The sequence below is a fragment of the Athene noctua genome, chromosome 5, assembly GCF_965140245.1.
Source record: "Athene noctua chromosome 5, bAthNoc1.hap1.1, whole genome shotgun sequence".
Classification (NCBI taxonomy): Eukaryota; Metazoa; Chordata; class Aves; order Strigiformes; family Strigidae; genus Athene; species Athene noctua.
In genome coordinates, this window is record NC_134041.1 from 43,071,987 (window position 1) to 43,098,874 (window position 26,888).

At 38.7% G+C, this 26,888-nt stretch overlaps 1 protein-coding gene across 8 annotated transcripts in view; it reads right to left on the bottom strand.

Moving 5' to 3' along the window:
• KAT6B (lysine acetyltransferase 6B) overlaps window positions 1-26,888 on the bottom strand; it is a 121,654-nt gene that overhangs the window by 8,893 nt on the left and 85,873 nt on the right. For all 8 annotated transcript variants that reach the window (XM_074907197.1, XM_074907199.1, XM_074907195.1 and 5 more), the window contains one exon: window positions 2,519-2,750. In XM_074907197.1, the coding sequence (XP_074763298.1) occupies window positions 2,519-2,750 (232 nt within the window). The remainder of the gene's footprint in view (window positions 1-2,518; window positions 2,751-26,888) is intronic.

A 26,888-nucleotide genomic window follows, 5' to 3' on the forward strand; every position in this document is an offset into this window, starting at 1 on the left:
ACAATTTCCATGTTTAATATAACACAGAAGCATAAATAGAAAAACACTGTGGATCATCAAGTAGAGTGAGAAAGTCATTAATATTACAACTGAAGACAGTTAGGCAACTAACTGGACAAAAGAGCAAGTTAGAAACACAGGTTTTCTAATGAAGCATAAAAGTGTACCTTAGCCCTATGCTGATGCAGTAGAAAACAATTTTCTAATTACTACGAAATGAAGTAGCATATTGAAAATAGGTAAAGACTAACAATAACTGTGTTATTACACAGTGTGTTAATATACTAGCACATAACCCAAAGTCTCCTGTTACAAATCACAGAATACCAGGTTGGAAGGGACCTCAAGAATCATCTGGTCCGACCTTTCTTGACAAAAACACAGTCTAGACAAGATGGGCCAGCACCCCATCCAGCTGTATCTTAAAAGTGTCCAGTGTTGGGGAATGCACAACTTCCCTGGGGAGATTACTCCAATGGTTGATTGTTCTCATTCTTAAAAACTTCCCTTGTGTCCCATCAGAAACTCCCCAGGAGTAACTTGCACCCATTACCCCTTGTCTTTTCCATGTGACGCCTTGTAAAAATGGAGTCTTCAACTTTGTAGCCACCCTTTAAATGGTGGATCATGGTGATAAGGTCTCCCCTAAGCCCACTCTTCTTGAGACTGAACAAACCCAAATCTCCCGGCCTTTCCTCACATAGCAGGCTTCCCTGTCCTTTGATCAACTTTGTGGCCCTCCTCTGGGCCCTCTGCAGCCTGTCCACATCTTTTTTGTACAGTGGGAAACAAAACTGAACACAGTATTCCAGGTGTGACCTGACAAGCGCTGAGTAGAGTGGGATAATGACTTCTTTATCTCTGCTGGTGACGCCTTTACTGACGCAACCAGGCATCCTGTTGGCTTTCTTTGCCACAGCAGCACACTGTTCACTCATATTGAGCTTGTCACCCACCAGGAACCCAGGTCCCTTTCCAAAGACCTGCTCCTCAAAGAACTATACAATTCTAAACAATGAAAAATATGTCGGGGTTCTTTTTAGCAAGGATTTCAAATGCTGTAAAAATCAGGTAGGTTAAGTGATAACATGGCTTTTAACCATGAGGATGCTTAAAAAAACCCCAACAAACAGATCCAGCTGAACCCTTTTCACAGAACTGTGACAAACTTCTACTTCACTATGTGTAAGAAAAATTATCAAAGCTTAGGAAATCACAAGAAGCCATACCCAACTGTCAAGATAAGTGTCTGGCAGGGATTTCTAATACGTAATTTCTTTTCCTGGCTGAGCCACTGACCTTCTGGATACCTCTAGCCAGGTCAGTTCACACCCCTATCTAAGCTTTACTACCTGTGAAGAAAGACTAACTGACCTTGTTCATAAAGTATTTTGAATTCTACTGATAAAATGTTATTTTCTAATTGGGTGTCAGTATTCAGGGCCTGTAATAATTTGTGACAGGGCAAAGGCTGCATGTAAGTAATGAACACCTATTTGATTCTGCCTTAAAATGCATTTGTCCCATCAGGTTGTCCATAAAAAAGCACCACAGAAAGTTACAGTTTCAATGCAACGATAGTACTCCTCTTACTTCTCTCATAACACCATCAAGTAAGCTACTCTCCTTTTTGAAGACTTGCATTCGTATCAGTTCAAAACTTAGTTTTGAATATTAGCAGTGGTGCACATAAGTTACTGAGGCTGAGCTATTCCTGATCGTCATTTTATTTTTTGGCAACCCACTGTTTCTAAAGCAGTTTTGCTTAATTATAAAGTTTCTATGATTAGAATATCCAGAAAGAGTTATGCAGCTCTTCAGAAACACAAATACCATTGAAAGTCACTTAAGGTATTTTACGAAAAAAAAGAGCCCAAACAAGAAAAACCACTCAAGGTCTAAAATATCAATCAAAATTATTAAGAAGGAAGATATTCACAAAACAGAACTCACCTTCCCAGTGTGCTAACTCAACACTGATCATATCATTAAATAGAAACTTGTATTCCCAGTAGTACCTTGGGAAGGAGGACTTCATGTAGAGGTGATCTGATCCCATGGCTTGTGTGAATGCAGTAAGGACTGAAAAAAGGGGGTGTGGAGAGACAGACTGCCATCCACCCACAAACGCAAGTTTTTCCCTCACCAGTATTCAAAGCAAAATATTTGCAAAGCAACAGTTGGGAATTGTACTTACAGAAGATGATAGTGAATCAAACAAAATTCTTCACTGAAAATGTTTCAATCTGGCCACACCCTTCTATTAACCATTAACATGAAAGAGGATCCAAAACACCACCATTTGTTTAGGGAGAAAAACTTTTTAGACAAGACCCCATTTAGACAAGACCCCATTAACAAGACCCAGCTGTAATGACTTCTTCAGTAAGATGGTTATCATTCATTTTCAGGTCAAAATTTGACACAGGTATTTTTCACATCAAAAAACTATTTTTTGAGTAGAGAATGTGAATGTTTTGTCTTGGTATTTTAAAAATATTTTACAAGATTCACTGACCTATCTTCTCTTTTATCTATCATTCTATGTTGCTGCAGGGTTGTGGCAATATCATGTGGACACATTCCAGTAGCTCGACTCATTCCTTTGATGCTGATTTGTTTTTCATGGTGACAGTTAAGATATTCTAATATGACACTTTTCCAGTAAGCCAAGTATGAGAGACGACCCAGATCAGACAATGGTTTTTCAGGGGATCCTGCTTGACCCTCTCTTCTAGAAAGTAAATAGCCTAGAATAAAAAGAAACAGAATACCTTATTGAGATAACCAAAATAAAGCATTTGAACTGCCCCTTAAGAAAGTTGGTATTAACAGAAAGATCAGCATGACTGATTACATTATTGTAACTCTTGCAGTTAAAGAAATCCTATCAACAATAGAGATTGGTTTTCATCATTATAGTGACATAGAAAAAGATTTAATCTTCGTAAAAGACTCAGATCTTATGAGAATTAAATGTTAACCTAAACCCCCCTTCTAATCATAAGAGGAGAGAAAAAGCCAACATGTTTCAGAACAGGTGACATCATATATGATCTCATCTAGAACTACAACTGCCTGGCCTGTTAAGAAACTTTTACACCTGAGTTACATCACTGAAGCCAAGAACTTTCGTAAGAATCTCAACAGGAAATGTCATGGGTAATATCAGCTAAGTAATTTTTCTTCAAGAAGCCTGGGGTGACCTAAGTTTTTGATTTAACTGTTGTATTTCAGAGGTGACATATAATTTACAAGTTGAACTGCTAGAATTACTTATGAGAAATAGTTCAAAAATAATCTCCCTTAATTCACATTTAAGAACATTCACACAAGACAGTAACTGATCAGCTATTATTCAATACACCACCTTTGATTTATATTCCATGTACGTTGTAAGCCCTTTTTAACTCCTTTCAGCTTTAAGAAGTTTCTACAATTTAAAGGAGAACACACTTGCTTGGAGAAAAGAGCAGTGTGGTATTTGTCACTATTAAAATTCATTCCGGATAAAGAAAAAAATAAACAATTGATAAAATGTATCCTTTCACAGTAATTCACCCCTGCATAATACATATACTGCACTGTGTCTTTACAAACACTACCAAAACACAGGCCTTAGACATCAGGCTTATAAAATGCTTCTTCCACACTGCAAGCATGGACATCACACTTATGGAATTACCTTATTCAAAGTCATTTGGAATCCACCAACACATACAGTTCTTTTGTCTTCCAGTATTCTTAAATACTTTTTTTTTTCTTTCAAGTTGGAATCCTTCCTCTTATTTTTCACAGATTGCTTTAAAACATATCTAGTACAGCCATGTCATATTTGCTAAACAAATCCTCCTGACTTCTTCACAAAGTTTCTCCTAATCAAGTTAGTTATAAATTAAGAACATATTAACATCCAGATTCGAAGCAGTGGCTGTTCCATTATTTTCATGTATGCTCTACCATATACAAACCGTACACACACATATCTATTTTTATATGTATATAAAAATATGAAATGCACACTTACATACACACATGCATATTTACTCAGCCTAAAACAATGGTCTTCCTTCTTTGGGAGCAATACAAAAGGTCCACAACAGAATTTGGAAAACACATATGCACTGGTCATCATACTCTAACCTCCAGTTTGCATAAAAATGTTTACACAGAAAAACAGACATCCTACTACAGTTTAAGTGATCAGTAACAACATAGGTACTGAAATAAATAGCATACCCATCATACCTACTAGCATGATTTATGATAAAATGCCAGAGATTGAGGAGGAATGCCATCCCACATCTGCCTACTTCTACATAGCACACAAACACCTACATAAAGCCTGCGTACATCTGCATGGCACCACTGGAAACACAGCAAGTAAATTTGTTCCGTTTTACAGAAGACACGCTACCTTAAAACTTAAGAAAAGGAAGGTGTTTTGACATTTCAAGTTGCAGCATATTAAATTTTTTAATAACTAGATGATACACCTTAGTATTGTATGTAGCTGTTGTTGACAGAAAAAGCCAAACTTCACATTCAAAACCACACTGTATCCTGAATAGTTTGAAGATAAAGAAGTGTTTTAGTTCCAACTGCACAACAGGAGACCTATAGTGTATAGCTTATTCTGCATAATTTTAGAGACAAAGATTCACTTGTACCAAGAAAGAATTTTGGATCAGCTCGCTTACAACATATAAAGACAAGTTGTATACTAAGACATCATTGCCAATAGAAACACATGCCAAACTGCAGCAGTACAAATAGTGATAGAAGTCTCAACAGAGGAAAAGAGAGGGAGAATAGCCTACATTTTAAAAACAAATCCATGAGGAGAATTTACAGTTGCTTCAAGTAACTTTAAGTTTAACCTACCAAACTTCACGTTCCAGAAAACCTGGGCACTAATAGTGTTTGCAAGACCTGAATTTCATTCTTGTACTTCAGTATACTTTAAAATTACTTTGACAAGAGCTTTCTTCCTCCACTTCCATTTTCCTTATACATAACAGGGCTGTAACTATAGTTTCTTGGTAAACATCTTAATGAGGTTTAATAAGAAATTACTATCAAGAGTTTGAAATCATTAGTTAGGCAACCACAAGTAGCTTTAGTGTTTAACTAGTATATCCTTGCTCATCAGATCCTTCCAATGGATGGGAACTTTAAGACTAGTTCTTAGCAGTCATTTTCACATATTTTTATTCTACATTAAAACAGTGAAACTTCACCTGCATGGCAGTAACATCTGTCAGTATTCTTCTGCCATTCTACAATATAATCTATGCTTATCCAAGATACTCACATTTTATAGCATCAAAAATATAAATAAGAGGTAACAGTCTCAGTTACATGTAGTGAGCACTAAATGGAAAATTTCTCTTAACAGATTCTGTGATTTGAATGACATCTATTAAATTAAACTTACCAATGAGACGTCAAATAATTGATTTAAGTTGCAGGTAAATAAAAAACACTGATCTTGGTAGTTCGTGTATCTATCCTGAAGCATCTGAAATGAGTACAATATGCCCCTGTTAAAGAGATACCCTCAGTGTCATTGTATCTGCCTAATCTTAATAATGGATAGCCTTCAAGTGGAAACCTGAGAGAACTTTCTTAAACTATAAACCCTGATATGAGACTATCAACAATAGCAACATTCAGAGGACAAAATATAGCTCCTCCCCACCCACTCCCTAAGAGTAAACAAGTCAGACTGTATGTTACACACACACATAAAACCCCACACCAAAACGTAAAACCTGATCTAGATGAACAAAGAGTTGTCTATCTTATCTTCCAGACATATGGATGATAGTATCACAAAATTAAATGGTTAAAATACCATTAATGACTTATTTCTTGCCTTATCTCCAACCTTCATAGTGAAGCAACATGCCACATGCAACTTACAGCCTTTGATTTCTGTCATCTGAAATCTCCCCAAAACCTCTAAGGTTTTATCTTATTCAAGATTTAATACAATTAGAAGAAATTCAATTGGAGAAAGGGAGAGTTAGTGTAAGATACATATATTTTATGCCTTCAACATGAAATTAGGAGATAATCAGACATTAAAACAAACATTTAAAGAAAATAACTTGAGCAGTATCTTGTAATTTCAATCTAGAGCATGACTAGTATATAACACCGAAAATAGCTACAGCAGAGTTCACAACACAGGTACATGAAAACAGTAACTTTAATACATCAATGTCAATCTCCAGAAACCTTCAGATACTTAATTACTGATTTTGTTATGCTCAGCTCTGTCTCTTTAAACAAATTAAACAGCGTGAGATCAGAGGTCTAGCGTGATAGTACCCTGTTCTGACAGTGGCCAACAAAAAAAATCCAAGGGACAGACTAAAACAGGCAACCAATCAATCAATCTTGTGAAACTCACATGCAAACAGAATTAGTCTGGTTCCATCCTAAGAAATGGAATACACCAGATGTCTATCATCCCCACACCTTTTAGTATTTTTAAAGAACTTGATATGATTTGGCAAGTATCACTGTCTTTTGCAAGCATCACAGAGTCTATCTTCCTCCTCCACTCACTGCATTTACCTACATTTTCACTAGTCTTTATTGTTATGTCCACTAATATGGCTGGTACGGACATGAGGTGAACTGACTTGTATCTCCCTAGCTCTCTCCTGAATATCTTCTAAAAATCGGGATCACACCAGCCCTTTTTCAGTTCTATGACATGAAAGCAGTTTTATGCATACTTCAAGTTACAAACTGCCATAAGCAGCTATTTCATTACTAAGTCTCTCTTATCTCTAAATCCCCAAGACATATCCTTCTTACCCTGCCATACACATTTTCAAACTTCATTACCTTAGCTTTCTAATATTTAAACATAAATCACTCCAAAGTTTTAAATAAGGTGGATACAATTTAGCTTGAGACAGCTGAATTGAATTTTATTATCTACTGAAAAAATATATACTTGTCCCTTTGCTTTTTAACATGGTAGCAAAGGCAGGCTAGCCCTCAAGTGTGAAAAACAACAGAGATGCAGATTACATAGAGGCCAGTGGCACAGGAATAAGCAGCAAAGACACTTGACAATTGAACTGGTACACTGAGAAAGACCAAGTGAACACACTACAACTGACAGAAGTCAAAAGAAGATTTAAGGTATTCTTTAAGGACTCTCCTGCAATCTGTGTGCTCTCTATACATGCTCGATATTCTACAGCAATGAACATACCAATTTATCTTTTAACTTCTGATGAATGGTCAAAAAAAAAAAATCTAGCTAAAAAGTTCCATTTCTTTGAGTGTGTTTAAGATTGGCCACAGTCATTATAGAGCATTATTAGATTTTCGAGTAAGCTAAGTAATTTAACTTGATTCAAGTAAACCATAAACCCAAAACCCCATCTTGTCTTCTTGTTCCCTCCAGCCCATTTGCAGCCTGGATGTAGGTGTCTGAAGTACACTTCTTCACATGCACACAAGAGAGCATGGCCACACTATGGCTCAGTTACACACAACCATATTTCACACGATTGAATGAAACACTAGTGGTTTCCTAGCTAATATCAAGGTTTTGAACAAGTATTTTTAATGTAATCATATTTACTATTTCTATTTTAAAAAAAAACTTTATATCCTGGGACAATCTTAGAAATGTTGTATTTTATATTCAATACAAAGAGTAAGCAATAGTTGGTTGATTAGCATCCACACTTTGGAAAATAAAGAATTGTAACAGAGTAGGTTTTAAGAAGAAGAAATAGAAGGCTGTATTGGGTTTGTAAAGTAAGTGTATTAGTCCTCTTTTTATGGAAGTATCACAACATCACTTGCAATCTCCAGTGAGCAATACAATTATATATTTTATTAAAAATCCAACAAGTCAGAATACAATCCACTGGGAGCCTCCTGAGGCAGTTTTAACGCAATTTACTCCAGAAGATGCTACCAGATGAATCTCTACTATTATTTCCTGTGTTCTACTAACCATGTGCTCCTTTAATGGAACATCTCACAGATCAGCCTCACCACACACAATAGACACTGTGCTGATCTAATACAATTCCTCTACTCCTTGAACTTCACCGCTTACGGTAGTCAGGTTCTTTGAGGACAGTGACACAAACATGAGGCAATTCACACTCATCAGGATCCATGTATGATGTTTAACTATTGTTCTGAAAATATCTTTCATCTCATTGCATCGCATTGTCTTCAGCAGAAATAAACAGAATCAGCAAAAATGTGCCTGAATGGGAAATAAGAGTATAGAACCTCATTTTGTACCTGGACAAGTACTTACAAATTGCAGCTTTTTTCTCCTATGCTACTACCAAATCCATGTATTTGTTTTGCACTTATGCGGTTTAAAAATAAAACAGAGTCTTCAAAATGGATCCCAAGGGTAGGGATTTGTGAGTCCCACATTTTGGCTAGGATGGATTTTTTGTTTGCTACAAAAAGCTGGAAATAATAGTTTACGCTGAAAAATTTAAAATAAATTTATCTGAGAGTCTGTGACCTTGGAAGCAGTTTTATGTATCAATCACATAATACATAGGAGACAGAACACAGTTCTGATCTTACTTAAGAAGTCATGTTCAATACCACCTTCTAAGAAATCAATAACATTAATCTCTCTGAATAAGAAAGTTACAAATACTAGTGAAGAAAGTCTGTTATGTTCTTGTAACTGAGACAGTACTCAGTTTACAAAAAAACCCCAAATGACAAATGTCTTAAAATGAGGATGTGTACTACCAGAGTATTCCAGAGTCCTTGTCTTGAATCATCCTAGCTGTTCCAGAGAACACAACTCTTCATTCAAATTTTGCAATTCAAATTTAACCTTCACTTTTAAAAAAAATTATCTGCAGATTAGATTGGCTTTTAGCTTAAAGCAAAGCTGGAGCCAAATACAGTCTTTCTTTCAAAACCAGAATCACACTGTTGGTAGCTTAATGCAAGAAAAGAAGCATAGCTTTGCTTCACTGAAAACACTTATTACAGAGAAATGTTTACATGCTATTGCATCCCTCCACATTCACAGAATTAATAAATGTAACACAGAGAGCTCTTGCATTGGAGCAACTCTTACAGAGCACAAGAACAGTGCACAAAATGCAACACAGCAGAGGTGCCTAGATTAGAATAACTCCAAGAAGTCTTTTAGCAGTAACCCTGCCACTATAACCTACTGGACTTTGAACAAGAGTGGATTTGGCAAATAAGAAATCTTTATGCTATTAGCAGGGTTTCATCAAGACAGTTTCCTCTCGAGCTTTTTAGGCTATCACCTTTCATGCTTCCTAATAAAACTGCTTGATCATCATCATGGTACCTTGCTTCAAAGAGGAAAATTTCTGTTCTGACTTTTAAACTTCATTTACACGGAAGAAAAAAAACTCTCCACCTTTTAAAGCAGAAAGAGTCAAAATTCCAGAGAACTATCATTGCAAAAACATTAATTTATTGCTTATGTATTAACATACTCCCAAAACAGATGACACTATATTATCACATCTCCAAATAATTTTTAAATCAAGAAATTCAGATGGTATACTTGTAGTAAATAATGACTGAGAATCAGGGTATAGAATAAGTCATGTGAACCAAATTCATATCTCTTAACACTGGCTTCCAACATGAAGTCTCTCTTTGTAATGTAATTACTGTAATTCAGCTCACAGTAAAACACAAAAGCAAACTTAAAGGGTTCAAACTTGCTTAAGCCTTGCCCACTTCAAAAACAGGTTTCAACTCACAAATATGACACAGCTTAGAACAACTATCAGGTTGTCAGCTCTCACAGAGTCATGAAATAGCTCCTGAGCTGCTACAGAATGTCATAATAAGGTAAACTGTCACCAGCTTCAGTTTGCCTATGAGACATGTCATCTGCACGTACTGGTATTCAGCAGCTGAGTTGTAAATGACTTTACTGCCTGTGAATCAAGGACAAGACAGACAACAAAGATAGAAGCACTGCTGCCATTCTAAGGGACATGCTTGCTCTACAGCCATGCACTACAGTCACTGCAATCAAATTAATTTGAACAGCTACACAGAATTGCTGTCAATGCACAACTAAACTTCATTTTATCTTTCTGGACCTGTTCAGCTATACTCACAATAGTAATACATCACTGATCCTATAAACAGGCTGGAAGAAAGTTGCCAGTGTTGAGTACCACATCAAGTCCAGTTCAAAATGCACCTATGCAACACAGTGCCTAAAATGACAGCCTGCTGACAGCAATTTACTTCCAAACTTCCTGAAGTTTACTTCCAAAGTAAGTTATCCTACCTTGAACTTATCTAATGCTAACAGCAGAAGTTTCAGAAGACAGTATATGTAGAAATACCTGTAGACAGAATTTATACAGATCCAGAAGCACCTTACCATTTGTTATGTGACTTATACTAAGTCAAACCTCCATCATCTTTGTAATACCATGATGATACAAATTCATTTATTTCACTCATTGCCGTAGCTGTCCACTCTTCCTTGCCTTTTTTGAAGATGTATGTAACATTTGCCACCTTTCAGTTACTGAGGATGTCCCCCAGCTGGCATGACTTCTCAAAGATGATATGCAGAGGTCCTGCAATCATGTCAGCCAGTTCCCTTGGATGAATTTCACCTGGTCCTATAAGTCTGCGTATGTTCATTTTACTTAAGTACGCTGTAACTTGATCTTCCTAATTTACCATCTCTAGCACCTCTGTGCTCCTTAAGTTCTGCCACACCAGACAACAGGCCCTGTCAGTGAAAATCAAGGCAGAGACAGTATGGAGTACCTCAGATCCCTTCTGAGATTCCCACCACACCCTCATGTGTCACACGATGCCTACTCCATTCCACAGCAGGGCCATATGCTGCTTACTCCTCATTTGACTGTCCACATACTTGTAAGCTCTCCTGTTGCTCTCCAGATTCCTCAGTTTCAACTCCAACCAAACTCTGGCTTAATTCCATTCCTGCACATGTAATACCAGTACCTTCTGTAGACTTCGTTTTCGCTCGGGTCAGGAGTTCTCCCTGCAGTCTAACAGGCTTACTGCCATGTCTGCTATTTTTATGACACCAGAATAAGTCATTTCTGCACTTTGAGGAAACTGTCTCTGGAGATCAACATGTCCCATGCTCCTTGCCCTTCACAGCAGCCTCTCACAGGACACTACTTACCAGTTCTCTAAACAAGGTAAAATTCTGGGCCTTAGTCTGCTAGTTGCCTTCCTTACTTCCCTCAGGATCTGAAACCCTGCTATCTCACGGCTGCAACAGCCTGGGCTGCCACTACTGCTTGCCTGATCAATTCCTCTTTACTTGCAAGTAGCAGATCCAGCAAAGCATTTGCCCTAGCCAGTCCTTCCAAAACCTGTGACAAAATATTGTCCCAAACACCTTACAGATATCTGCAGGACTGCTTGTATACTTTCCATCAGAGCGTTTCAGGTAGTCCTTGAGAACAAGGGCCTTCCACTAGCAGATGTCATCCAGTTGCTTGGAAGGTTCACCCTCTTCCCTTTTTGAACAGGCTGTCTGTAACAAACACCTACCACAGTATTTATGATTGCTGCCCTAGCCTCTGATTCTGAGGTGTATGACTTGAGGGTGAGTGGGCGCCTGCATGGTGTTTGGCTGATGGCCAGGTTTAAACCATGACACCGGCTTATCACCCACCCTGTAGTGGAGCTCCATGCTTCCAAGTCATTCCTTTGTGAAGAGTACAATGTCCTCTCCTCAGCTTCTCTGCTTGTCCTTCCTGAGGAGACTGTTAATCCATCTATTGCAGCCGTCCAGTCTTCTGACTGAGATTACAGCTCTATGACAGAGCACAGTCTTCCAATTCCTCATTTTTGTCTTCAGGACTTAAGAAACTGGAATAATGAGATCTCAAATGCAGTGTGAGAGGGCCCCTTCCCCTGCCTACCCCAGTCACATTGTCTCTTGCAAACCCCACTCTCCAAGAAGCCCAAGACTTGGATTGCTACTTATTCCCCTAAAAGTTCTGTCCGAGTCAGTCTGTGTTGTGCCAGTGTGGTCATTCCAACTGGTGCCTGTGACACCTCACCACTGTGGTTGTGTGGGCTCTCTGGACCCTCAGAACACCTTATTCTGGGCCAGCTGTTCCACTAAACTGCCAGGTTTGCATATCTCAGTCATGCACATGTTTGTTAAGTAAGAAACTGAACACAAGTTTATCTCACTTCAAGACTTGACAAGCAACTTCATCTGCTGTCTTCCGGTTACCAAACATAGTTCTATCACCTTCTGAATTAAGGATCCATCAACATGCTCCCTTCTCCTATGCTATGCTTCAAAATGCTCATGCTGAATTAGGAACCAAATTAATTGTACACAAACTAATTTCTCCTTAGCTGCTATCACACAGTTCTAAAATGCACAGCTCTAGAATGTAGTATCTTGTTCCATTTCCTACCATTTAGTCTGAATATTGCTCAGTACAAGAAACTAATACAAATATTGGTATCATATTTTACAGTGTACCAAGTTTACAGCAAAGGTCATACTGCATTTGTATGTTTTTCTACTGTTATGAAAAAATGAAAAAATACTTTAAACAAGTATCAGTCTTCATGAAGTGTCAAGATAAACAGTTATAAGAAGCTTCACAAAGCGGCAAATATTTTCTCCTTGTATTTAGGATTCATCTTGGAGAGCACTTCTATGATCTTGTATCTACACAAAGGCTGAGGAAGGTTCAACACTTGTGGTTTTTATATTAATATTCTAGATGCATTTCTGCCCATTTTAAACATTATTTTCCTATCAGGAAGTATATTTAGCATTAATATGCCCTCTAAACTTGCAGCTATTTAAGTAACAGGTGACAAATTCACAGGTATTTCTACTAATCACTTGATCGAGAGTAACTACATAACAAACAGGAACATTTGGACCTTGAATGCATGGTGCACCTCTGCACCAGCTGTACAGATTAACTGCATTGCAAATTAGAGCAACAACACATGCAATTAAGCATCTGGATGATATTGGTTATTCACCCCATCATGTGACAGACTTAAGAAGTCAGCAATGAAGTCCCCTGATCTAGTCTATCTGCCAGTGAAGTCAGATCAAAAATACCACCACTGACCTGAGCTGCTGGCAGGTAGCAAAGGGATAGGAACAACGTACTGATGTCATGAAAATGGGAGTCAAATAGGAGCAGGTTGCTTGGATCATAAGAACAGATTTTAGTCTACCGATCTTCCCCCAGTTTTAGAATGAATGTAGCCTTTACAGCAGAAGTCCATTTATAAACATATACACTACATCAGCAAAATGAGAAATTAATGCTATGCTAGCATTCTGGATTTCAGAATGCCATCTCTTCCTCATTGTATAACTTACACCTGTCAATCTCAGGTTCATATTTATGCATGCACATCACAACCACACATATAAATGTTTACATATGCTTCCACACATAGCAACAGTATCCCAACACCACTGAAGCAACTCTCATACAGAAGACAGAATCAAGTTACTTATGAAAGCTTTCCAGATAGACACTTTAAAGATGCCAACACACTGCTAAAACCCTGAGCAGACAAGGGAGCCGCAATAAAATCAAACTACTGCCAGAAGTTGGAAGCAGCTTGATATCTACTTCTGAGAGTCCCCTGGTCATAAAATGGAGACTTTCTGAAAGCTGTAAGCAATAGTTTGTGGTCAAAAGATTGCCCTTATGTAATCAGCACTGTTCAGTTCCTATTTATATTTTGTTAATATTTGCGTCAGAAGAAAACATATTAATGAGAATCTATCCAGAACAAAAGAAGCAAGCAGTGAACTATTTGCCCTTTCATGTTCTTAGTTCTTCTCAGTTTCTTTAAAGGCCAGCCCCCCCAGATGAATTACCAGACTTGGGCAGATGAAATTGAGCACTTTTCCATTAAACTTTGTTTTGTTTGAAACATAACCAAGTAAAATAAGTCCCTTAATATGGAAATGAAGAACTCGTAAGTTTCCATGCAGTTTTCTGTATCAAACCAGAGATCTGAAAGGACAGAAAATGCTAGTACCAGTATCTAAAGTGAAGATGTCCCTCAAATCAGCATTTCAAGTTATCCTAAGAGACTTCCTTTTGTCTTATAAAACATCAAATACTTTGTTTTGAAATTATATGAACAAGTTGTGAAGACACAGGTTCAAAAGGGTAGTTGTAAAAATCAAAACAGCTGAGTATTCAGACAGGGCAGCTCAATGCAGTTAGGTCAGCTCAGCATTCAAAGTTCAACAGACACAACCGTGAGTGGAAGACAGAAATAGGTAAGGTGAAAGTCTGAGCTTATTAAGACTTAAGATTCCTAAAACTAATTCGTGTTACCGTTTTTTCCATAACTATTCTGTGTGCCTCTGAACTGTTCTTATCTATGTCAATGGGAGGAAGGTCAAAGATAGAGGACCTTAAATAGGTGTTAGTACCCTCTTTGAAAGCACTTTTGAGGCAGCTTCAAAGGACCCCAATGCCAAGATCCACACAAACACTATAAAAAAAAAAACACTAGCTGTAACTTGAGATGCTTAGATCAGTGAACAACCTGCTACATTCTCTTTTTTTCTTTGTCTGGTTAAAGAAAAGCTTTCTTTGTGATGAACAGAGTAAGCCAAAGATTCTCTCATTATTGTTACAAGAAATAATGCCAGCTCTTATTCCTCTCCACATCCTCAAGTAAACTCAACACAGGGGGCCCAAAACCTTTAGTTCCTTTACAGAAAGCTTCAGAGAAGAGGTTAGAACTAAACAAATGCCCTTCATGAAGGGAAGGAAAGGTAAAGATAACTGCATTACAGTCAGACCAACAAAAGAAGGCACCCTTTGAGTGAATTAATTGGCTAACACTTATTTTACCTGTGCCAGTTGACAGTAAACCCCTTGAATGGAGGTTCTGTGTACAAAGTACTTACAGAGTGAAAGCATAAGCAAGAGAAAAGGAACTGAAGTACCCTTAAAAGCAAGACTTGCATGAACAGAGGGCATTGGTCCTGACTAGCAATTTGATGAACAAATCTGTCAGCAGGTTAAGTAGTTTAGAAGTTCATTAACAAGGCTGGACTGTTCTTGATTTTATAAGCAACTTTTTTGTCATTATTTAAATTCACATTTTAAAATTATTAAGTAAATTATACTGAATGGTAAATTGCTTATACAACTGTAATTGTTGAATGAATTTTCTTTAAGAACTACCATTACCTTCTGGTGTTTAGTTTTGACAGCATATAAGTACCATTGTTAAATTTATATCATACATGCTGATTAGAAAATACTACCTATTTGCCTTCTTATAGGCTCTACATACTCCTGCAAGACTCAGTTGACAAGACAGGAAGATGGACCTAGGAGGCTATGCCTAATATAACAAGTAAAGTGAATATCCCCAGAACCTTTAAATGGCACTGAGGCCAACCAGCACAGACAGATGGCATACATACCATTAAGCTCTGACTTTCAGCTAGAGTGTTAACCTGGCTGTTAACATAACGCTCTCAGACTCATGGCTCAGGAAAATTGTTATCACACTTGGGAAGTGACAGATGCCCTGGACCAAAATTGTATCAGGGATGGTTTTAACAGTTTTAGAGCAGTAACCAAGTTCCAAAGCCCAAGAGCTTTTTCTATCATTGTTTTATCCCTACAAAAGACAGTGTAGTAGTACTAAAGAACATGAACAAAAGCAAAATGGGGAGTCAGTACTGAGAAGTCAAAAGGCACATGTAGGAAGTCACTGCAAATACCGTATTTGCTCAGGTAAGTGGTCATGACACACATACTCTAAGACACAACAGAAGATGCAAACTGCATTTGTCATATGTGAACAGCAAAATGTCATTGCTCTTCATTTGCTCTACTAAAGCATATTGTAGAACAAGGAACTAACGAAGTAAGATTTAGAAGAAAGAACCAACAGATGAAGAAGGTTATTAGGGAATCTCATGGTGATACCTGGTTAGCCAGCAGATACAGGAATTGCATGATAAAAAGAGTTGATATCACCCACCAAGTACTGAACACAAAAATCCACCTATTAAAGCACATTTCAGAAAGCTAAGCCCTAGACATGGCAATTTGCTATCTACCATTGCTCAAAAGAGCAGTAAACAAGCAAAAAAAATAAAATTCTTTACAAGCAGGTAGAACTGCCTGATAAAATTATTGGCACTGGAGAAGAAAGGTACCTGTTAAGAAAGCCACCAGGTTATCACATTGAGGTGAGATGTCTCACTGTGCCTCAACAACAGGGTGACAGGCTACAAAATATCCACTTTGTCCACTGACTTGCTCCAACAGAACCACACTCTGCAGTGAAGTTCTGATGAAATTCATGATCATTAAAGATGCTCTACTTAATGAAAATCTGTTTTCAGCCACCAGTCTTCAGCAGATGGCTTCTTCTGTTCACTAATGCCCTATAAAGATAGCTTTGTCCAACAAACATTTGTTTTGTTACCATGTTCGGCCTTGTCTTTTAGCTGTTTTCAATGCTATCTGAAATAAAGATGCTCTTCAGTTAAAACAGTCTTAGCTTCTGTATCTGAAGTGACATGCCCTCTTTCTTTTGCAGTTCTGATAAATGCAGTGTCTTGAAGCTATATAAAAATGATGCCAAGAAATCCCAAGAGGCTGATTTTCTTGGAATAATCTTAAATCAACAAAGCTTGATTCAAAATCTATCTTTATTCCTCCTTCATCTAAATCTCAGCTTGACACAATGTTTCTTCTTAGTTATTTAGGAGAGATCAAACCTACGTCTTCAGGTCAACAACATAATCAGTCATCAAGAAAAGAACATAAAATAAGAAGCAGTATTCAGGCTCCTTCACAAATTCACAGCTCCCATAGACACTTTCAGCTCCCTCTTAAAAAGAAAAAAAAAAAAGGCAGGTAATTCAACCTTTCCTTTGGACACAATACATCCGTAAACACGTCCTAGCTGAAACCAGGACAACACACCAGTAAAAACAACCAGAACACAGTGTTCTATATTGGGCTACACAAATCAAGTCAGTTAGTAGTAAAAAAAATACCCAAAAAACCAAACCAACATAGAATGATTCAATACTGGCCACCACAGGTAATAAATGACACAGGCCTGTTTTATACAGATCCTTAAATTTATGGTGTTGACTTTGTAAGTGTAGTCTGAGAATACATTATTCCAATAAAGCCTATTAGAAAAATATTCTTGTTCCTCTTCACCCTCAGCCTCTCACTCTCACCCTGTTGTTTGCTACACCCTCAGCATAAGAATACAGTTCTTTGAAGACTGTGAGAAAGGGAACGCCAAAATGTTCTTGGTTAAAATAAATTTAACTTTTAAAAAAAGTATATGGTCTCACTTCATCACCACCTCAATTCTGTCTACAGACTATAGCAAAGTAAAACAATAAACAACTTATTTTTAAAGCATGTTTATGCCTTGATTGTATTTCAGATATATTTCAGTATTTGTTACAGCAAACTCTAAAACACCTCAACACCGGACTTTGGAAAAGAACAGTGTAAGGGGTTTACAGAGCGAGCGCATCATTCCAGACACCCTTGTTTTCCAAATGTTATTTCTACTTCATATCCACATCTGATTGAAATACTTACACATTTTTAAAAATGCCCCCGGTTTTCTTCAAGTAGTTTTTCCAAAGTATTACTTTCTGGGCTATGTGTTATTTCCCATGACCAGATTAAGGGATTTAGACTACCAATTCTATATAAACACATACTAAAGAAGTAGATCCAACCACTTAAAACCCACTGCAGCTTAGGCCTAGCTCTAAACAGCACACTGCTATCAGAAGTGGTTCCCAGCAGTTCCACAAGCATACCAGAATTTACATGCCATACATGTGAACGTACTTCCTCTGATCTCTCCTAACAATTTGCTCCATTACAGCAAATTCCTGTATTTTTAAGAAATTACCTCTTCTTTTTCCCTGCAGTCTGCTTTGTTTTCCAGAAGTTCATTTATGAATTAGTATAAAGAACACAAATTTTCTCAGTTCAAGGTCCGTGTCTTTTTTCCAGTTGAATAGAGAGTTTTAAAACAGTTACCCCTCACCTCAGCCTGTTACTACAAGGCAAGTCTACACAGCTACTTAAAACAAGTTAAGGCTATACAGCAAAGAAACTGTGTGAATTCATCACAATGAAGAAAACTGTACGTCTTTCCATTATTCCTGCATTCAAGTATTCTTAAAAGAAGAAACAACACCATTTCCATACTGTAACGGCTTCATTCACCTCATTCCAGCTTCCTACCAAAAAATGAAAGCCCTTGAATAAAGAAAATATGTCACCTTTTCCAAGGCTCTTCCTTTACCAATAAAATACTTTTTCAGAGCCACTGTAAAAACCTCAAGCAGCATTTTTACTCCATTTCACCATTTAATTCCAACCCATTTTCTACTTTTAAAAAGTTACTGATCTTCAAAACAGGGATAACATTTTCTCAGATGCTACTATCATCTATTAGCCTTAAATGCGAGGCCACGTGTTCGTCCATTACTACTTTCAATTTTTATTCAACTTGATTTTTTATTTTTTTTTAGAAAGGAATAAACATGATGAAAAGAGTCATTGTTTTCAGGTTCAGTACACAGAGGATTAATTTACTCTGTTGTTAAAGCAGAAAGCCTAGAAATACTATAGCAAGAACCAGAGATAAAAGTTATGAAATCAAACTTTTAGCACAGCAACACTTCCAAGCCCTCTTAATATACCAAAGCACCACAAAGCCAGTATGGAAGATGGAACTAGAACACCTCACTGTTCAAACTGGAACTAGTCATGGAAAGCTCAACCCTGACTCCTGAAGACCCTGCAAAAACCCAAGATACAGCAATGGACATTAGTGAGAAAACTAGGCCCCAAATTGACTAAAAGAAATTCTTATTTTCCATCAAAAATAACCTTTTGCCACTATCAGAAGACAGAGGTTTTAAAGTACTGGCGCCATGAAGAAGTTGGAAATAACTAGCTGATCCTTGTAGGGAGAACAAAATTGCACTAAAGATCAGGAAAAAAAAATAAATATCTATTTATACTCTTCACACTCTCCTTAAACTGTGCCCTGCAGACTAACCTAGGTGTCACACAATGCAGTTTTTTTCAGCTTGTTTCAAAACTGTCTCAAAACTGCTGGCAATAATAAACAAATCCACTGTCTGCATTCTTATCAATAGTTTTATGTTATGTGCCAGTGCTTGTGGGACAGCTTCTGTGCCTTAAGTAATTCTCCAGACTCAATCCACAATGCTTACCACTTCTGCATGACTGCGCCCTAAGCAATGAATATCTTCCACATTTCCATAGAGAGATGCAGACCTTTCGAATCAAGTGCAAACTGGAAAGCATTCAAGAATGCACTGTACAAAGGTATCTGTCCTTTTTTTGCCTGTTCACTGCCCCATCACCGTCCCTTTACTTCTCAATGAAAAGTGCAGACAGCATCATTACGTGATCTGGGTTTAACAAACACCTTCAAGGACACCTGTCCTTACTCCTCATCCACTTCTAGCCTAGAATGTTTCACTGATTCAGCTTTGGACACAAGTGCCCCTAAATGGTTGCATGTGGACAAACGATTGTAGGAATCTGCAGCAAAGAAGAAAACGACTAGAATTGAGGTCAAATAGGCTGTAGTTCCAGATCTTCAAAAAAGTTCTTCAAAGCTGTAAACAGCAAAGGAACACTCCACCCCACCAAATCTTGTTCACAGGCCTTTGCTGAGCGTTTTCCTACTGAGAAGCAACACAGGCTAATGAATATTGCCACTAACCTGACTGAGCGAAGAAGTGAATCTCTCTGTTACCAATTTATAAATATTGGTAATAGTCCTGACCTTTATCAATTGTTCCTATGTTTAGTCATGAAAAGCATTTAGAAAGCAAGACATAACTTTACATGTACAGTTTATTTTCCCATTATTTGTAGAGCAAATTTTTTGTTCCTCTCATCCCTGGGAAACTTGCCTTCCCTAGTGTAACACATTAGCTGTTGCACAAGTTCTGCTACTGCTGGTACTCTGCTGCTTCTGCAAATCAGGACTTGAAGATTTACCCACCTGTTTGAATGGAACAAGAAAAAAAAAACCAAACAACCAAAAACAAGAAACAAATACCAAGTTTGGGGAAATGAGCAAACAAGGACATTTTACAGACCCACTTTTCCTACACCAGAATACAACCCCTCAAGATAAATTCTGTTTGTTTCTTCCACTGCCAGACTTGAATTGTCTTTCCCTATCATGGTCTCCTAACAAAAAACCTGAGCTATGCATCCTAGAAGGAAATCAGGGGTTAGTTCAAGCTAATGGAAAAAAAAAAAAAGTGCACCATTAAAAGTTTAGCACAATAAATGATAAAAAGGTCAAAAAGTCAGCACTGACTTTCCCACAGACAAATGAAAAAAACCCCAACCTATACACCCAAACTAAAAGACAAATGTAGCCCACAGAATCCCAGCACCATTAAAGCACGTTTCCTCTCTCTAGCAAAAATAATCATTTCACAATGAACAGAAGCCAAACCAAAAAAAGGAATTCTGAAGGGAAGAAATTGCTACAATCAATTGGACCAGAAACACCCTCAAGATAAATAACAAAAGGCTATCAAGGACTTAGCTCCTCAGCATTGAATCCAGTTGTTACTGTGTTGTAAATGAATCCTTAACATACTTAGCCAGCACAGTTCACAGAATCATCTAGGTTGGAAAAATCCCTTGAAGACCATATAGTCCAAACACTAACCTGACAGTTCCCAACTACACCAGATCCCTCAGTGCTATGTCGACCCCACTCTTAAATACCTCCAGGGATGGGGACTCCACCACCTCCCTGGGCAGCCCATTCCAACGCCTAACAACCCGCTCTGTAAAGAAATGCTTCCTAATATCCAGTCTAAACCTTCCCTGGCGCAACTTGAGGCCATCACCTCTTGTCCTATCGCTTATTACTTGGTTAAAGAGGCTCATCCCCAGCTCTCTGCAACCTCCTTTCAGGTAGCTGTAGAGGGCAATGAGGTCTCCCCTCAGCCTCCTCTTCTCCACACTAAACACCCCCAGTACCCTCAGCCACTCCGCGTACGACCTGTGCTCCAGACCCTGCACCAGCTTCGTTGCGCTTCTCTGGACACGCTCGAGTCATTCAATGTCCTTTTTGTAGTGAGGGGCCCAAAACTGAACACAGTCATCAAGGTGCGGCCTCACCAGTGCCGAGTACAGGGGTAAGATCCCTTCCCTGTCCCTGCTGGCCACGCTATTGCTGACACAAGCCAGGATGCCATTGGCCGCCTTGGCCACCTGGGCACACTGCTGGCTCATATTCAGCCGGCTGTCAATCAGCACCCCCAGGTCCCTCTCTGACTGGCAGCTCTCCAGCCACTCCTCCCCAAGCCTGTAGCGCTGCTGGGGGTTGTTGTGGCCCAAGGGCAGCCCCCGGCATTTGCCCTTATTGAAACTCCTCCAGGTGGCCTCAGCCCATGGCTCCAGCCTGTCCAGGTCTCTCTGCAGAGCCTCCCTGCCCTCGAGCAGATCAACACTCCCACCCAACTTGGTGTGGTCTGCAAACTGACTGAGGGTGCACTCGGTCCCCTTGTCTAGATCATCAATAAAGATGTTAAACAGGAGTGGCCCCAAATCCAAGCCCTGGGGGACACCACTCGTGACTGGCCACCAACTGGATTTAACTCCATTCACCAAAACTCTTTGGGCCCGGCCATGAAGCCAGTTTTTTACCCAGTAAAGAGTGTGCCCATCCAAGCTGTGAGCAGCCAGTTTTGCCAGGGGAATGCTGTAGGAAATGGTGTCAAAGGCCTTACTAAAGTCAAGGTAGACAATATCCACAGCCTTTCCCTCATCCCGTAAGCAGGTCGCCCTGTTGTAGATCAGGTTTGTGAAGCAGGACCTGCCTTTCATAAACACATGCTGACTGGGCCTGAGCATCTGGTTGTCCCACACGTGTTGTGTGACGGTGCTCAGGATGAGCTGCTCCATCAGTTTCCTGGGCACTGAAGTCAAGCTGACAGGCCTGTAATTTCCTGGATCATCCTTCTGACCCTTCTTATAGATAGGCGTCACACTGGCCAATTTCCAATCTGTTGGGACCTCCCTGCTCAGTCAGGACCGCTGGTAAATGATGGAAAGCAGCTTGGCGAGCACCCCAGCCAGCTCCTTCAGCACCCTCGGGTGTATCCCATCTGGTCCCATAGATCCGTGTGTGTGTGTGATGCAGCAGGTCACTGACTCTCCTCCTGGAATGTGGGGGGGTCATTCTCCCAGTCTCTGTCTCCTGGGTGAGGAGGCTGGATTCCCTCAGTGCAACTAGTCTTGTTATTAAAGACTGAGGCAAAGAAGGCATTAAGCACCTCAGCCTTTCCCTCATCACTTGTTACCATGTTTCCTCCTGCATCTAGCAGGGGATGGAGGCTCTCCCTGGTCTTTCTTTTGCTGAAGTACTTATAGAAACATTTCTTGTTATCCTTGATTGCTGAAGCCAGAATAATTTCTAGCTGGGCTTTAGACCTCCTGATTTCTGCCCTGCATAGCCTCACAGCATCTGTGTAATAGCTGTGAGTGGCTAGCCCCTTCTTCCAAAGGGCTGTAAACTCTCCTTTCCTCCCCGAGTTGCAGACAAGGCTCCCTGTTCAGACAGAGTGGCCTTCTCTGGTGCTGGCTTCTCTTACAGCACCTGGGGACTGCCTGCTCCTGTGCCATTAACACTTTATTCTTAAAGAATGTCTAGCCTTCCTGGACCCCAAGGGATCCTGTCCAGCAGGTGCCTAAACAAGTCAAAGTCAGCCCTCTGGAAGTCCAGGATGTCAGTTCTGCTGCCTCCTCTCCTGGCTTCTCTAAGAGAACTCTATTATTACATGATCACTGTGCCCTAGTCAGCCCCCAGCTACCACATCATCCACCAGTCCTTTGCTGTTCACAAAGAGGAGGTCCAGCAGGGCACCTTCTCTGGTCAGTTCACTCACCAGCCGGAAAGGTTTATCTTAATATTGTCACATGCATTTTCTTCCTCCAACTGCGGCTAGGCCTCCAGTATGGAATTTGCAATACAGTAAGCAAAAATACGAGACTGATGAGATAAGCTTTGTGAAGAGGTGTGAATCAAAATATTGCTTTAAACATACAGAAAACAAGTATCAAATACTGCAGTATTCCATTCTAGTAATATTGAACTCTTGTGTTAGATATGCCAAATAAAGAAATACTAATACTTTTTGACACTGCAGCTTAGTGAATAGAAATAGAAAGCACATGAAGATGCTAAGCTTTGTGAGAGCTCAAATCATGGAAGAAAAACTTCTTGTATAGGGAAGCTGCTGAAGTTTATAAGAGAAATGGGACTGCATCAAGAGAGGCAGCTACAACACTGTAGGTTCAGAGCTTGCACTGTCAAAACCACAACAGCAATGCAGGCTGAACTGACAGAGGGCATATAGAGACTTACCCAAATGCAAATAGTATAATCCTCATGACAGGAACGATAGTTGTGTATCACCACAAATGGACATGAAGTGAAACAAACTCAGAATGCAATCTTATACAATGAAAGCCTGCTCTCTCTGGTTTATTTCTGTACCAACTTAAGCTGGAGTCTACTTGTCCAAAATTTAGTTTAAAGCAAATACAGAAGACTGATACAGAAGTCAATTACTCTTTCCCTCAGGTACAACCCTGCACTCACAATCCAGTCAACCTCACAGAATACAAGAAGGAGGAAATGAAAACAAACAAGCTCAAATTCAATAAGTTTGGCAAGAATTATCAGTCCTGGAAAAGGCAGGAAGGTATAAATATAACAAGCAAATTAAGACCCTTATTCATTTTCAGTAACTGCTTATATACACTCCAAGTAAAGATTAGGTTCCCTATTTAAAAAAATCAACATAGTTCTAAAATAATATTTAATAAAGCATACTCAGTTTAAATAAAATGAAGACTTCATGTAAATCATTTTGTCTTCAGTATGACATGCTTCTAGAAAGTAAGACAGGTTAAGCTGTTTTTATCTTGAAGTGAATTAAGCAAAATGAAGCAGTCTCAAGTCTGCAATTTTACAAATCAACAGTTTCACCATATGATAGATATTTAGAACTAAACTTTTTTTTCAATTCTAACAGTCCAACTAGTTTCTATCACAGTCAAAACCTTTAATTTCCCTACAAAAAAAAAATCTGAAAAGCCTTACCAAGCTTTAAAAAACCAGAACAGATAAAGATGCATATATTGTGTTTTTAAAAACATTTCTATTTAAATAACCAGTGACACACAGTAAACTACACATTAAATGTTTGCTGAAGGTAATCAGACACTCAGGCATTTTACAGCACACTTTCTTCTCACAAAATTTATAAGTACTCCTGCTAAAAATATTTTTTCCACATGTAAGAATATAGATTTCTGAAGAGACGGACAGACCTTCCACAAAGCTTTTATGTTGGTGTCTACAGAGTAAGAATTAACAGCATTATCATTAAGTTGAAATGTAGTTAGGAAAAAGTTGGGAAAAAACCCCAGAATACATGGTCAGAAAACAAATAAATAGAAAACAAATAAAAGGATTAGTTTTCCCTTGCAAGTTACAGGATGACTGCATAGACTCATTGTAAAAATTAAAATTTATCCAAGACAAAGGAATGCATCACAATCTCAAACAAATGCATTTCACTTACCTAAAAAGAAACAAATTCTGTACCACAAACTACATTTTCATCATACTGCTGACAAAGCAGAAGTTGTGTAGAGGCTTAAGGCTGCATTCCTTCCATCCTAACTATCAAGTGTATACATACAAAGTAATGAGAGCAGTCAACTGCTTGCACTCAGTTCCTGAGACCCTCCCCTTTTGTGGTAACAATCATATTCTGAAAATTACTTGCTCAGTTACATTTTTATTATTTTAGTCTAAAACCTGTTCTGGTTACTGTTAGAAAAGAGACAAGTACCGGTGACTGCTTCACAAAATTCAAAATAGAGCAGTTTAGATGTGTTATTGCATAACAAATGAATACTTAACATTCAGAGTATAAAATTTATCTTCTACTAAATTTATGAGAACATGACAATCTAGATAACGTTATTGGCAAAAAATGTTTTAAATTATGGTAAACTTGCTCTGTTCAAGCTTAGAATAATAACCAGGCTTTTATGTTATATCCCATCTTCTCAGGCCAGTTAGAGCAACATATTCTCAAGAGACCACAAGTGAACAGAAAGGGTGAACCACAAAGATGGTAGTCAATCAATTACAATATCAGAGGTAGAAACACAAATAAATTTTTTTAAAAAAAGTAAATATTTGATTTTGAAGGGGTTTTGTGTGAAGACAGATTTTGGGTTCACTAATCCCAGTGAGGCTATGGCTGCCCCATTTAATGGCATGCAGCCTCCATCCGGCAGAAGGAAACAAGCCTTGAAGTTACCTTCCCTTCTACACCTAGGGAAAAACAGCCACAAGCAGTTCACTCACTAACTTTCACTTAGTTTGCACCTCACTCACTACAGAGCCAGACTTTCTCAGCCACCTCTTGGTTCTTCTGCTGGAAACTGAAGACAGTCTGATTCCTGCTCAGTTAAGGGAACCTCTGTCCAGAAAACAAAGGGAAAACACTGTGGAAAGCTACTGAAGGACTGACTGCATATGGATGAAGTGGGCAGTGTGTTAACTACAGCAGAAGCTAAAGCTGGTCTCTGGACTATGCCCAGCATGTATATAGCTGCAGCCTACACCTGTAATACAAACAGGAAAGGTATAATAATAGCACCAGATAAGCTTCAAAGCTAAAGATATCATCAGGTCACATTGCAAGTTATAGAAGTCCTAATGATTCAAACAACCTGATGAGCTTCCAGATTTTTCCAGAAGGATAAGAGGGACAGAATACCCTACTGATTTTTCCAGATTAAGAAGCACATAGCACAGTAAGAGAGCACAGATCCAGAGATATGCATCATATCCATATCCAGACCTTCTGTGTAATCCATAGGTTTCATAGGTGTACCATCGGTTTTGTACACATAGCTACCACAAACTCAACTAGAATGTTTGTTCAGAGTGCTTTTTTTGAAAGACACCACAGAGTAAAAAACAAAGGAAAAGCCTAGAAGTACTTACCAGTTGTGACCAGTAAGAGCTCCCCATCTCCTTTTGCAAGAAGAGATCCTAATTCTAAAACGGGGCCAACTTCTACCTAAGTAAGCTTAAATTTCACCGAAGGTCCAGAAATATGCGGTACTTCTCACTGCCTTTCCTAAAAGGTTGCAGAAGGCACACAATGGAACAGCTGATGTGTTCTGCTCCAGTGATAGCTACATTTCAATGGTGGATTAAGTGGTCCAGAACCATCCTTAAGTAACTCAGGGATACAGTGAAGACTGTTTATAAAGCCGTACAATGCTGAGACATACTCAGTATCTTTATGAACTAGTCATACTGGGTAGAACACTACAAGACACTGAAAACTCTACAGTTACAAATTACTGGTTTTGGCCTGATGCTATACTGCAATGTATTATTATTTGCATTTTCATATTCTTGTATACACCTTCAGGGAATGAATCCTATTAACTATCTCTTTTGTCATGTAATTCTACAGTGCTTTAACTAATAGTGAAAACTAATCACAGAGAACATACACTAATTCCTTATCGTCCTCCCTCAAAATTACAGTATAAAGTCGGATTCTGTAGTACTGAGGACACTCAACTGAAAAGTTTCTTTAGAGAATTTTGGCTGGAGTTTCATCACAGCTTAAAGATTTGGGGAGTATCAAATCTATATTTAAACAAGTGTGCTTGAAGCTTTCTGACAGGTCAGGCAACTCAGCAAAATAAAGCAGCAAGTACACA